Source organism: Trichomycterus rosablanca, chromosome 6 (genome assembly GCF_030014385.1).
Source record: "Trichomycterus rosablanca isolate fTriRos1 chromosome 6, fTriRos1.hap1, whole genome shotgun sequence".
Classification (NCBI taxonomy): Eukaryota; Metazoa; Chordata; class Actinopteri; order Siluriformes; family Trichomycteridae; genus Trichomycterus; species Trichomycterus rosablanca.
The window spans coordinates 20,685,119-20,699,099 of record NC_085993.1 but is presented as its reverse complement, the minus strand read 5'-3'; the positions used below and the strand labels follow the sequence as shown (position 1 = coordinate 20,699,099).

The following is a 13,981-nucleotide window of genomic DNA, read 5'->3' as shown; positions in this document are numbered from 1 at the left end:
AAATTGTGGGTACAGTTTATAAATCCGTGGGTACAGTTTATAAATCTGTGGGTACAGTTTATAAATCTGTGGGTACCGTTTAAAAATCCGTGGGTACAGTTTATAAATCCGTGGGTACAGTTTTGCTAAATTGTGGGTACAGTTTATAAATCCGTGGGTACAGTTTATAAATCTGTGGGTACAGTTTATAAATCCGTGGGTACAGTTTATAGGTACAGTTTAGAAATCCGTGGGTACAGTTTATAGGTACAGTTTAGAAATCCGTGGGTACAGTTTAGAAATCCGTGGGTACAGTTTATAAATCTGTGGGTACAGTTTTGCTAAATTGTGGGTACAGTTTATAAATCCGTGGGTACAGTTTATAAATCCGTGGGTACCGTTTAAAAATCCGTGGGTACAGTTTATAAATCCGTGGGTACAGTTTATAGGTACAGTTTATAAATCCGTGGGTACAGTTTAGAAATCCGTGGGAAATTTGTGGGTACAGTTTATAAATCTGTGGGTACCGTTTAAAAATCCGTGGGTACAGTTTATAAATCCGTGGGTACAGTTTTGCTAAATTGTTGGTACAGTTTATAAATCCGTAGGTACAGTTTTGCTAAATTGTTGGTACAGTTTATAAATCTGTGGGTACAGTTTATAAATCTGTGGGTACAGTTTATAAATCCGTGGGTACAGTTTATAAATCTGTGGGTACAGTTTATAAATCCGTGGGTACAGTTTTGCTAAATTGTTGGTACAGTTTATAAATCCGTGGGTACAGTTTTGCTAAATTGTTGGTACAGTTTATAAATCCGTGGGTACAGTTTATAAATCCGTGGGTACAGTTTTGCTAAATTGTTGGTACAGTTTATAAATCTGTGGGTACAGTTTTGCTAAATTGTTGGTACAGTTTATAAATCCGTGGGTACAGTTTTGCTAAATTGTTGGTACAGTTTATAAATCCGTGGGTACAGTTTATAAATCTGTGGGTACAGTTTTGCTAAATTGTTGGTACAGTTTATAAATCCGTGGGTACAGTTTATAAATCTGTGGGTACAGTTTTGCTAAATTGTTGGTACAGTTTATAAATCCGTGGGTACAGTTTATAAATCCGTGGGTACCGTTTATAAATCCGTGGGTACAGTTTATAAATCCGTGGGTACAGTTTATAAATCCGTGGGTACAGTTTATAGGTACAGTTTATAAATCCGTGGGTACAGTTTAGAAATCCGTGGGAAATTTGTGGGTACAGTTTATAAATCTGTGGGTACCGTTTAAAAATCCGTGGGTACAGTTTATAAATCCGTGGGTACAGTTTTGCTAAATTGTTGGTACAGTTTATAAATCCGTAGGTACAGTTTTGCTAAATTGTTGGTACAGTTTATAAATCTGTGGGTACAGTTTATAAATCTGTGGGTACAGTTTATAAATCCGTGGGTACAGTTTATAAATCTGTGGGTACAGTTTATAAATCCGTGGGTACAGTTTTGCTAAATTGTTGGTACAGTTTATAAATCCGTGGGTACAGTTTTGCTAAATTGTTGGTACAGTTTATAAATCCGTGGGTACAGTTTATAAATCCGTGGGTACAGTTTATAAATCCGTGGGTACAGTTTTGCTAAATTGTTGGTACAGTTTATAAATCTGTGGGTACAGTTTTGCTAAATTGTTGGTACAGTTTATAAATCCGTGGGTACAGTTTTGCTAAATTGTTGGTACAGTTTATAAATCTGTGGGTACAGTTTATAAATCTGTGGGTACAGTTTTGCTAAATTGTTGGTACAGTTTATAAATCCGTGGGTACAGTTTATAAATCCGTGGGTACAGTTTATAGGTACAGTTTATAAATCCGTGGGTACAGTTTAGAAATCCGTGGGAAATTTGTGGGTACAGTTTATAAATCTGTGGGTACCGTTTAAAAATCCGTGGGTACAGTTTATAAATCCGTGGGTACAGTTTTGCTAAATTGTTGGTACAGTTTATAAATCCGTAGGTACAGTTTTGCTAAATTGTTGGTACAGTTTATAAATCTGTGGGTACAGTTTATAAATCTGTGGGTACAGTTTATAAATCCGTGGGTACAGTTTATAAATCTGTGGGTACAGTTTATAAATCCGTGGGTACAGTTTTGCTAAATTGTTGGTACAGTTTATAAATCCGTGGGTACAGTTTTGCTAAATTGTTGGTACAGTTTATAAATCCGTGGGTACAGTTTATAAATCCGTGGGTACAGTTTATAAATCCGTGGGTACAGTTTTGCTAAATTGTTGGTACAGTTTATAAATCTGTGGGTACAGTTTTGCTAAATTGTTGGTACAGTTTATAAATCCGTGGGTACAGTTTTGCTAAATTGTTGGTACAGTTTATAAATCTGTGGGTACAGTTTATAAATCTGTGGGTACAGTTTTGCTAAATTGTTGGTACAGTTTATAAATCCGTGGGTACAGTTTATAAATCTGTGGGTACAGTTTTGCTAAATTGTTGGTACAGTTTATAAATCCGTGGGTACAGTTTATAAATCCGTGGGTACCGTTTATAAATCCGTGGGTACCGTTTATAAATCCGTGGGTACAGTTTATAAATCCGTGGGTACAGTTTTGCTAAATTGTTGGTACAGTTTATAAATCTGTGGGTACAGTTTTGCTAAATTGTTGGTACAGTTTATAAATCCGTGGGTACAGTTTTGCTAAATTGTTGGTACAGTTTATAAATCTGTGGGTACAGTTTATAAATCTGTGGGTACAGTTTTGCTAAATTGTTGGTACAGTTTATAAATCCGTGGGTACAGTTTATAAATCTGTGGGTACAGTTTTGCTAAATTGTTGGTACAGTTTATAAATCCGTGGGTACAGTTTATAAATCCGTGGGTACCGTTTATAAATCCGTGGGTACAGTTTATAAATCTGTGGGTACAGTTTTGCTAAATTGTTGGTACAGTTTATAAATCCGTGGGTACAGTTTTGCTAAATTGTTGGTACAGTTTATAAATCTGTGGGTACAGTTTTGCTAAATTGTTGGTACAGTTTATAAATCCGTGGGTACAGTTTTGCTAAATTGTTGGTACAGTTTATAAATCCGTGGGTACAGTTTTGCTAAATTGTTGGTACAGTTTATAAATCTGTGGGTACAGTTTTGCTAAATTGTTGGTACAGTTTATAAATCCGTGGGTACAGTTTTGCTAAATTGTTGGTACAGTTTATAAATCTGTGGGTACAGTTTATAAATCTGTGGGTACAGTTTATAAATCCGTGGGTACAGTTTATAAATCTGTGGGTACAGTTTAGAAATCCGTGGGTACAGTTTATAAACTAAGAGTACGGATTAATAAATCGTGGGTACAGACTTTGCCCTTTACATTCTTTCTCATTAGTGACCCTAAGGGGCTCCGTATACACACAATTAGGCCAGACCTTAAAAAATGAAAGAGCTTGCTCGTTTACTCGGGTATAGGTGGGATTTCTAGGTAGATTTTTTGTTTGCGTTTCTATTTGATGCATTACGGTAGATACATGGCTGCTATGGAAAGCAGGATGTAGTCCATGTGTTCATGTTGTTTTCAGCACATGTGAGTTTTGTTCATCGCTGAAGGTGAGTTGAACTTTAATGGCTTTAAGAAACCAGCGATCTGTTAGCGGTTATATTAACACTGCTGGACTTTTAATATTACATTCTGTTTCCATCTGTAACGTTTATTACAGCGTTGCTAAACAAACTGCATGGTGTAACAGCGAGCTAATCCTGCATCTCTTTCTACAGAAGTCTGAATCTGTGTGTAGTTTTGTATGAACTGTGCTTTAGTTACTACTTTAACATCTTTAGTTGTAACTAGATTTGCAGATTTGGATATTTGAGCTAAGTAGCCACACATATCTTATGAGGAGCCGTTTTGAAATGCTCATACTATCTTAAAGTCCTGAATTTAGCACCCAAGATTAATTAATAAAGCTTCAAAAATAATTACATCTGGGGCCAGGGAGAGAAATTGACTCACTGTTGTATATCAAACCTTTTTGAAAAGTTTGACGGTATATATGTGCACCATAATCACACCATACACCGATAAGGCATAACATTATGACCACTTCCTTGTTTCTACATTCACTGACCATTTTATCAGCTCCACTTACCATATAGAAGTACTTTGTAGTTCTACAATTACTGACTGTAGTCCATCTGTTTCTCTACATACTTTTTTAGCCTGCTTTCACCCTGTTCTTCAATGGTCAGGACCCCCACAGGACCACTACACAGCAGGTATTATTTGGGTGGTGGATCATTCTCAGCACTGCAGTGACAATGACATGGTGATGGTGTGTTAGTGTGTGTTGTGCTGGTATGAGTGGATAAGACAGCAGTGCTGCTGGAGTTTTTAAACACCTTACTGTCACTTCTGGACTGAGAATAGTCCACCAACCAAAAATATTTAGCCAACAGTGCTCTGTAGGCAGCGCCCTGTGACCACTGATGAAGGTCTAGAAGATGACCAACTTAAACAGCAGCAATAGATGCGCGATCATCTCTGACTATACATCTACAAGGTGGACCAACTAGGTAGGAGTGTCTAATAGAGTGGACAGTGAGTGGACACAGTATTTAAAGACTCCAGCAGCGCTGCTGTGTCTGATCTACTCATACCAGCACAACACACACTAACACACCACCACCATGTCATTGTCACTGCAGTGCTGAGAATGATCCACCACCTAAATAATACCTACTCTGTGGTGGTCCTGTGGGGGTCCTGACCATTGAAGAACAGGGTGAAAGCAGGGTAAAAAGGTATGTAGAGAAATAGATGGACTACAGTCAGTAATTGTAGAACTACAAAGTGCTTCTATATGGTAAGTGGAGCTGATAAAATGGGCAGTGAGTGTAGAAACAAGGAGGTGGTTTTAATATTATGGCTGATCGGTGTATATGGGTGTTTGCACCATAGGGTGCACTCTAGGTCTCCCAGATCATGGGCAGACCAAGGGCTGTCAATCTGCAAATTTACAATAAAATTGAATAAGTTGGGTGGGGGTGAATGCAATTTCTTCCCAAGGCGAATAATTGGGATGATCTAGCCCTGGGTTTACATTTATTAGATGGCAAAGCATGGTTATGGAATCTGTCCTGAAATATCTTGGAGTGTCCTTCTCAGTTTCTACAGAAAATGTATTTATTTATTAGGATTTTAACGTCATGTTTTACACACTTTGGTTACATTCAGGACAGAACAGATACAGTAGTTACTCATTACACATTGACAATTTAGTATCTCCAATTCACCTCACTTGCATGTCTTTGGACTGTGGGAGGAAACCGGAGCTCCTGGAGGAAACCCACACAGATACTGGGAGAACATGCAAACTCCACACAGAAAGCACTAGGACTGCTCCATCTGGGATCTAACCCAGGACCTTCTTGCTGTGAGGTGACCGTGCTTTTTTTTTCATTTAAGCTTCAAATTTTGTCAACATATTCTGTGTGGAGTTTGCATGTTCTCCCTGTGTCTGTGTGGATTTCCTCCGGAAGCTCTGGTTTCCTCTCACGATCCAAAGACCTGCAAGTGAGATGAACTGGAGATACAAAATGTTTATTTTACTTTTAAAAATATTAATAAACATTTTTACTCTGTTTACTTCTTGACTTGTTTATTTTATTTCAATTCTGTACACATCACCATTATGCCTTTAAAGTGGTTGAATATTTCCAATTGCATTTTTTGCTTATAATAATCAAATACTAAGTTTTATAATTAGTTTTTTATGTGTTTAAAATGTGACAAATGTGTAGGGTTTCCCTGTACAATTCGTCACATTATAGTATATAAATCAAGCCTGAATTCAGCAGCAGTTTGATGTTTGTTGTGGATGGCCACCGTGATCTGCCTCACTAGTATTAGTTGCACATAATTGTGTAAAAGAGCCATTTCATAATTTGATGAAATGAAACTTAATTTTTTATCTTCGTTTAACACTGAATCTAGTAACACACATACTTAATTACTTCGAATGTTTATTGGGCATTCTCAGGCAACTTTGTTAAATTTTTACAAGGTTTCTAAGTGGAATATGGCTGTAGATGAATAACAGGACTGAGTTTTTAACGTAGAATTGATAAATACAGTGTTACCTTGAAACTCAACATCAATTGGTTCTGGGACTAGTGTTGAGTTTTAAAGACGTTGAGTGTCAAGGTATTTTTTCCCCATAAGGATGTTTGAGAAACCTGTTAATACGTTCCATGGTCCCATGGACTTGCATATATTTTAGGCTAATGTAAAATAATGGGGTTGGTTTTGACACATATGCACTGAAAATAACACAAGTATAATATCAAATCACTGAAATAAAAAGCTGATTCTTACAATTTCTCAGAACCTCGAGCTATAACACAAGTTAAAAAGTGAAACAGTGCCGCTCAGGTGGCGCAGCGGTAAAAACACGCGCTGCAACCAGAGCTGGATTTCGAAAGTGCGTCGTTTCGAATCCAGCTCTGCCTTCAGCCGGTCGAAGGCTGGGCGGCTATATGAACAACGATTGGCCTGTTGTTCGGGTGGGGGGGCGGGATTGGGGACCGGAGGGGGTGGGTCTCTCTCTGTCAGAATGCGATTACGATCTCTGCCGGCTGATTAAGAGGCGCCTACACAGGAGATGAGGGAGGGTGCCCTTAGGGTGTGTCTCTCCGCAAGCAGCGCTAGGTGGCGCCAAACTCATCAATGTGTGGGTGGCAAAGATGCATCCGGCTGCTGCCAGTGTTTCGGAGGGGATGTTGGTTAGCTTTGATCTCCTCTGTCAGGGCAGAGTTCGGCATAGACAGAGAGGAAGCACGATGCAAATTGGACAGTTGGATGCGCTAAAGGGGGAGAAAAAAGGGGAAAAATATAAACACAGATACATGTGACGCTTTCAGAGTGAATCTGACAGTTATTCACAAATGCATACACAAATGCAGTTTCGTCTCGTACGCACACTGATGAAGTTTTACTTCACCGCTCAAGCCGAGCGCTGAACAAAGTGACTGTTTATTTAAAAAAACAAAAAACTGAACTTGTTGAGTTTAAGGTAAACGTTGAGTTTAAGGGTATACATTTCTCGACGAAGGGCGTTGAGTTTGAAAGATTTTGAGTTATACGTTATAAATTATATATCCTAAATTTGCAATTAGATCAATGTGCAGGGCACTTTGCTCGATTCAAAATGCATTTAATTTATTTCAAGTTTGTTTTTGTATACATTTATTCATATCATCTCCTGGGAATGGAAATTCTGCGAAATGTCCTAAAAACGTGTGATTTTTAGTGCTGTGCACTTTTAATGAGTAAAACTACAGTTAATCGTTCTACCAGCCACCAGATGGAGATGTAAACTGCATTAGTACAACAAAGCAATGCATCCCTGTTAGACGTGTCTCTTTGAAATTGTTAAACAGGATCTACAGATGTCTGTTTCATTGGTGGGATTATACAAAATATTTAAATCCTAGTAGTTATAAAACATTTGGTTACAGCTTATGTAGTCAAACATTAGACCTTTATTTATTAATAAGACCAACATTGATAAACATAACCCTAAGAATTCAAGTTAGAATTGTAGTGCAAATAACAACAACTAGGGTTGTTTATAGGTGCACAGGTCAGTAATTTGTCATCAATTTATTACAAATTGCATATTTCTCGGGAAGCGGCTCATTTAACGGTCCGTGACGCAATAGGGCCTTACTTATACACGAGTCTGGCCACACTTCTTTCTGTCATGTAGTGTCTTCTTGATGCCTTGTGCCCTTTTTGATGTAAGCAGGAAGAACCACATCTTGCTTAGTGTGCACTACAGCAAAGTAATCAATGCACCAGTTTGCATCTCTAATATTATGTTACTGATATATGGCTTATATGGATGTTGATTCTATACATATACCTCACATAAACTAAGCAACAGGCTTTTAGACAGTATGTGTCTGTAGCCAACCATGGCTCCTAAAGCTTGCGCCTCTATAACCTCACCGTTTTTTGCTAAACAAAAGCATGTGTTAAATTGTGGCACTGAAATACAAAGAAAAGAAATGCAGAAACGTACCTTAGCTTGTGTTCTTTATAATAAGAAATATATATCTGTATGTTGTTTTATTAGGAATTGAAAGAAACAAAAATTAAGATTTCAGAGGAATATGAAGTAAACAGGCCAGGATTCAAAACATGAAAGTCACACCAACATGACTTTGCAGACAGATATTATTGCAGCTAGCACAGCGGGCAGAACTTGTCATAAAGTTAGTGATGATAAAGCCCACCCATTTAGAGGGACAATATGATTGGTGAACTTTACTGTCGTTACAAATTAGTCTCTTTAAAAATCTATAGCGGACAACAAACCAGCAGCAGCAGAGACAGGCTTCTTAAATTGAACCCTTCACATTTTAACATGGATTGAATAGGCAGGCATGAGGGATTTATTTGCTTAGATTTGAATTTGTTTAATGTTGATTGTCAAATTATGACTAGATAATTAGAACAAATTTTGCACTTTTATTTTCAGTATTCTATTATTTTTTGGGAATATGTTAGGCCTTCTCTGAGAGCCTAGAGGGCCCTGATGGTTCCCCTCTGGTATGTGTGTCAGGATGTACCTACTGTTTATAGCATCATATCATCATGCATCTTTACTGGGTGTTTACATATACACAAATTTTACGATTTATGATCTAATCTACCATTGTTAATCAAACCAAACTTAAGGTATTAGAAAAAATGCAGGATCCTTGTTTAATGTAAGAATTGCATAATTTAGGTATTCGGGTGGTGCAGCTGACTCTAGCCTACCACTCAGAAATGATTTATTCATGAAGAGTAGGGTGTGAATCTCTGTACATGAGACTGCTATCTTTGAGACCCTGTCTGTGGCAGGTGAAAAGAAGCAACCAGCGACTGCATGCTTGTCTGAAAAGGTGTGTGATAGTATGTGGCTTTCCTTGGTCAGGGTGGGGGTCTGCAGTGGCTGAGGAAGTTACAATTGGAGAAGTGGACATGACTATTTTGTACAATAAAATGATTAGTTTATTTATTAAGCATTGCAGCCCTATGCTAACGTCATACATATGTACAGTGGATATAAAAAGTCTACACACCCCTGTTACAATGCCAGGTTTTTATAATGTAAAAACAAACTGAAATGGTTTAGAGAAGACAAAAGTGTGCACATCATTGTATTATTGGGATATGGCTGTGTTCATAGTGATCATATCACATTCAAACTCAGTAGTCAGTACCCGGCATCAACTGAAGTGACTAATTAACTCTGTATAAAGTTCTGCTGTTCTAGTAGGATTTTCCTTTCCTTTATTTTGTTTCATCTTACAGCAAAATCCTTGGTCTGCAAAGAGCTTAAAAAGCATTAAAAGGATTTTATTGTTGAAAGATAACAGTCAGGAGAAGGGTACAAAGTAATTTCCAAGGCATTACATATCCCATGGAATGTGAAACACAGTGAAGACAGTCATAACAAGTGGATAAAATAAGGCATAACTGCGACATTACCAAGAACTGGATGTCCCTCCAAAATTGATAAAAAGACAAGAAGAAAATTGAAGCCTTTTCTTACAAGGAAAATCATCCATGTTTCGGCACATTTTGCAAAAACTTACATCAGGTCTGCCAAAAGCATTTAGGAAAATGTGGTATATAAGGTATATTTGGTAGGGGTGGGTTTATAAAATCGATTTTTCGATTCGAATCGATCTTTATTTGAACGATCCGATATCGATTCATATAAATGCGAGATCGATCTTTTAAATACGCCCCTTTTTACGGTGCACACAGAAATCTGTTACCCCCTTTAATTTCGCGTGACCAGCCACTGTTTTTTCATGCAACGAGATCTGACCTGCACATCAGTTTAGCATGGCAGAAGCTCAAGTTATGACCACTACACAACTTTTTGCACTGATTTTCGCTCGGCGACGGGTCAGTGCTGGATTCGGGAGGAACTCGGTGTTCGCTCTGCGATCTAAACTCGGCTCTCAATCAATGTGAGAAACAGCGAGGGGAAACACAGGGGAGAGGTTGGAAACAGGTGGTACAGGTGGTAATATAGTTTCTATCAGAATACATCAGCACACGCGAGATCGTTCTCTACAAAACAAAATATTTATTAACCTCCAACTCACTACAGAACGATCCATGCTGCTCGTGTTGCCAAATCCACTCAGATTAATTTATTTCATCAGTGCACAAACTTTGATCTCTCGCTACTTGTTGATGTGCATGTTTGGAAGTGGTATCATTAACCCTTTCATCACTTCTCACGTGTGTTTTCGTGACAAAACGTAGTTTTGGAGACCAGAGAAGACCAGGATTCCCCCTGGTGATAGATGGTGTAGTGTAAAACCCCCCATCGCCGATCAGTCGTGTAGTGTGAACATTACAGCGACCAGGTGTTAATCAGAGTGTCGTGTAGTGTAAACTTGGCATAAGCTGTTCAACAGCCAGGTGTATGTTTACATTACATTTACAATGTTGTAGCGTGTCAGACATATAAAATAATAATAAAAAATGAATGTTACTGTTTTCTGTTTTGGATTAATTATTTATGTAAACAAAATACACAAATATTTTTAATAATGAGTGTTCTTTGTACAATGATCACATTCGTTCTCTGAACATCTGTACATATTTAAACAAAACCTGTTAATGTAACTCAAATATGCCTAAATGTGTTGAATTCGAAATTGAATCGAAAATCGAATCGAAAATTGAAGATCGAATCGAATCGGGACCTTGTGAATCGGAATCGAATCGATCCAGGAAATTAGTGGCGATACCCAGCCCTAATATTTGGTGCAACAAAACACTGCACATCATCAAAAGAACACCATATCCACAGTGAAGCATGGTGGTGACAGCATTATGCTTTAGGGTTGATTCAAAATTATGGACAGCTTTAAATAATTGTCAATTTTGGCACAAAACCTTCAGGCCTCTGCTAAAGAACTAAAGATAAAGTGGAATTTCACCTTACAGCAGGACAATGACCCAAAGCATACCTCCACACCCACAAAAAGAATGGCTTCAACAGAGGAACAAAGTTTTGGAATGGTCCAGCCAGAGCCCAATCGAAATGAAAATCTGTTGGGTGACCTGAGGAAGGCTGTGCACAGGAGAAGCCCTCACAATCTGACAGATGCTTTTGTAAGGAATAGTGCACAAATATGGTCAAGATGTGCCATGCAGATAGACCCCTCTACCCCCTTACTAAAAAAAAGACTAAATGCTGTCATGAAATCAAAAAGTGCTTTAATAAATTATTAGTGTAAAGGTTTGCCTATTCATACAACCACATTACAAGCTTTTACAAGTTATTACAAGTCACTAAAAAATGGAAAAAGTTCAGTCGCTCAGGTGGCGCGGTGGTAAAATATGCTAGCATATCAGAGCTGAGATTTCGAATACATCGTATTGAATCTCAGCTCTGCCATCCGTCTGGGCTGGGCAGCTACATGAACAACGATTGGCTGTTGTTCACAGCAGGTCGATAAGCCGGACCAGGGTTCCTCATAACTGGTGTAGACTTGAGTGGATGAGATGGGAAAAAGTGTTAAATCTGGTCAGATACAATTTAGCTTTCTGGATACTCACTATTTAATCAGGACTGTAATTATTAAGTTGAAAACAAATGACAGATCTAGGCTTTCATATTCAAATGCATATTATTTCAAACCCTTTACAAAGCTTTTCTTTAAGCTGCACACTGAACAAGACATGGATGTTACATTCCTAATAAAGCAATGATGACTCATTCTCACGGTCATTCCTACAGCTGTCTGAAAAGTGTGAAACAGCCTCCGGCGCACAGCATGATCACACCAGCGTTTGAGCTGAGTCAAGACTCGGACTTCCTCACACTGGTTATCAGAGTTCCCTACACGAGAACATCCGAGTTTGACGTCTACGTAGAGGGAGATGACTTCAAGTTCTATGCCAAGCCTTATTTTCTCAGGTATATTTCTTGCAGTTATGTTTCATAATGAACTTTTTTTTTATGCATTTTCTCCTCATTTTTCCTCCCAATTTAGTGCACTCAATCTTTTGTCTTCCGCTGCTGAGAGATACCAGATTGCATCCAAGGAGAGCACGTCACTGTACACGCCTCTTCCGACACATGCACAGCCCTCCTCTTCTCGCCCATGCATTCTGCACAGGCGTCTCTTCCGCCAATCAGGGTCCTTACACAGCGTATGAAGACGCACCCACTCACACATAGTCCGGCCCCCACCCTGCAGATACGGTGGCCAATTAGTATCTGCTGCAGGCAATGCCAATTATGCCCGCTAGATGGCGCCCAGCCTACGGTGCCAACACCGACTTTCGAACCGGGGAGTTCAGAAACTCGGTGGTGGTGCAAGCGGAATAACCTGGGCGCCTCTAATGAACATTTTGATAAAGATCCAGGATCAATGGAGCTTTTAATCGAAGTATAGTACCTAAGGATTACTGAGTGAAACTGGCAAGGGGACAGAAATATTTTAGGTCTTTTAGTGATTATTTTTTCTTTCTTATCTCTCTGTTTTTATTTGTTTAGGTTGACTCTACCTGGAAGAATAGTTCAGGATGGCAGAGAAAAGGCTTCCTTTGACATTGATAAAGGTAACATCCACCTTGCACTGAAGCTACTTTACTCTAGTATGCTGCAGTACTAATAGAGTGGAGGGCGGCACAGTGGCTCAGTGGGTTGCACTGTCGCCTCACAGCAAGAAGGTCCTGAGTTTGATCCACAGGTGGGGCGTACCAGGTCCTTTCTGTGTGGGTTTTGCATGTTATCCACGTGTCCACGTGGGTTTCCTAAGGGAGCTCCGGTTTCCTCTCACAGTCCAAAGACATACAAGTGAGGTAAATTGGAGACACTAAATTGTCCAAGACTGTGTTTGATATAACCTTGTGGAATGATTAATCTTGTGTAATGAGTAACTATTGTTCCTGTCACCAAATTAGTACAATTCCTTCATCATGCTGCTGGCCCAATCCAAATCTCTGGACTAAATCTCTTAACAAAATCAGGGTTGAAATGAGATCTCTCCACTGGAGCTGACCCTAGTCCCGATTGAGGAGAGTGAGCACGTGCGCAGTAGCCAACTGCATTTTTTTTACCTCCATGAGGCGAGTTCAAATGCCGATCAGCTTTGCGCATGGAGAGCCACACCCTGATCAGCATTATTCCTCAACTCAACCAGCCAGCAGAGGTCACAATTCGCTCAGTCACAAGGAGCTGAGATTCGATACGATGTATTTGAAACTCAAGCTCTGTTGTGTTAGCGTGTTTTACCGCTGCGCCAGCTTTTACTCTTTTCAGCAGATTGTTAACTACCCTCCCTTCTGTTTGATAAACAGCTATGAATTTCTTACTTTTTTGTTAAACTATGAAAGCGTCAGGCTTTCTAACATTCATTGTAGGCTGCTCGGGCACACTTCCTTTCGGATAGGGCAAAAAAAAAAAAAAAAAGGCTTTGGTAGTGGGTGTGGATGCTTTGCTGCTTCATGACATGGACAACTTTTATTAAGAGAAATATTATTCCACTTTCTATCAGAAACTTCTACAGGAGGATGTGAGGTCATCTGTTTGTGAGCTGAAGCTGAGGATTAATTGGGTTATGCAACTGGGCAATGATTTATAATTGATGTGTGAATCTCAAAAGTGCAGATCTAAACACAGTAGCCATGCTGTGGAAAGAACTGGAACAAGTATTCTGTATAGAGAAATGTAACATTGCTTGTGAATTGAAGCATACTTGCAAAGAAAACTTGCAGTCATTGCTGCAATCAGATCTTACTTTAGGGGGGCAGTTACTTTTTCACATGGCAGATATGGGTTTTGGATAGCTTTGTTTTCAGTTGAAATTAAATGACGTATTTAAAGGCCGCTCAGGTGGCGCAGCGGTAAAAACACATGCTGGAACTAGAGCTGGGATCTCGAATACATCGTATCGAATCTCAGCTCTGCCTGCCGGCTAAGGCTAAGCTGCCACA

At 39.1% G+C, this 13,981-nt stretch overlaps 1 protein-coding gene across 1 annotated transcript in view; it reads left to right on the top strand.

The window, feature by feature from the left end:
• Positions 1–11,814: 11,814 nt before the first annotated feature.
• shq1 (SHQ1, H/ACA ribonucleoprotein assembly factor) overlaps positions 11,815–13,981 on the top strand; it is a 108,832-nt gene continuing 106,665 nt past the window's right edge. Inside the window, exons 1-2 of the mRNA XM_062996718.1 lie at positions 11,815–11,957; positions 12,540–12,604. Coding sequence (XP_062852788.1) covers positions 11,815–11,957; positions 12,540–12,604 — 208 coding nt within the window. The remainder of the gene's footprint in view (positions 11,958–12,539; positions 12,605–13,981) is intronic.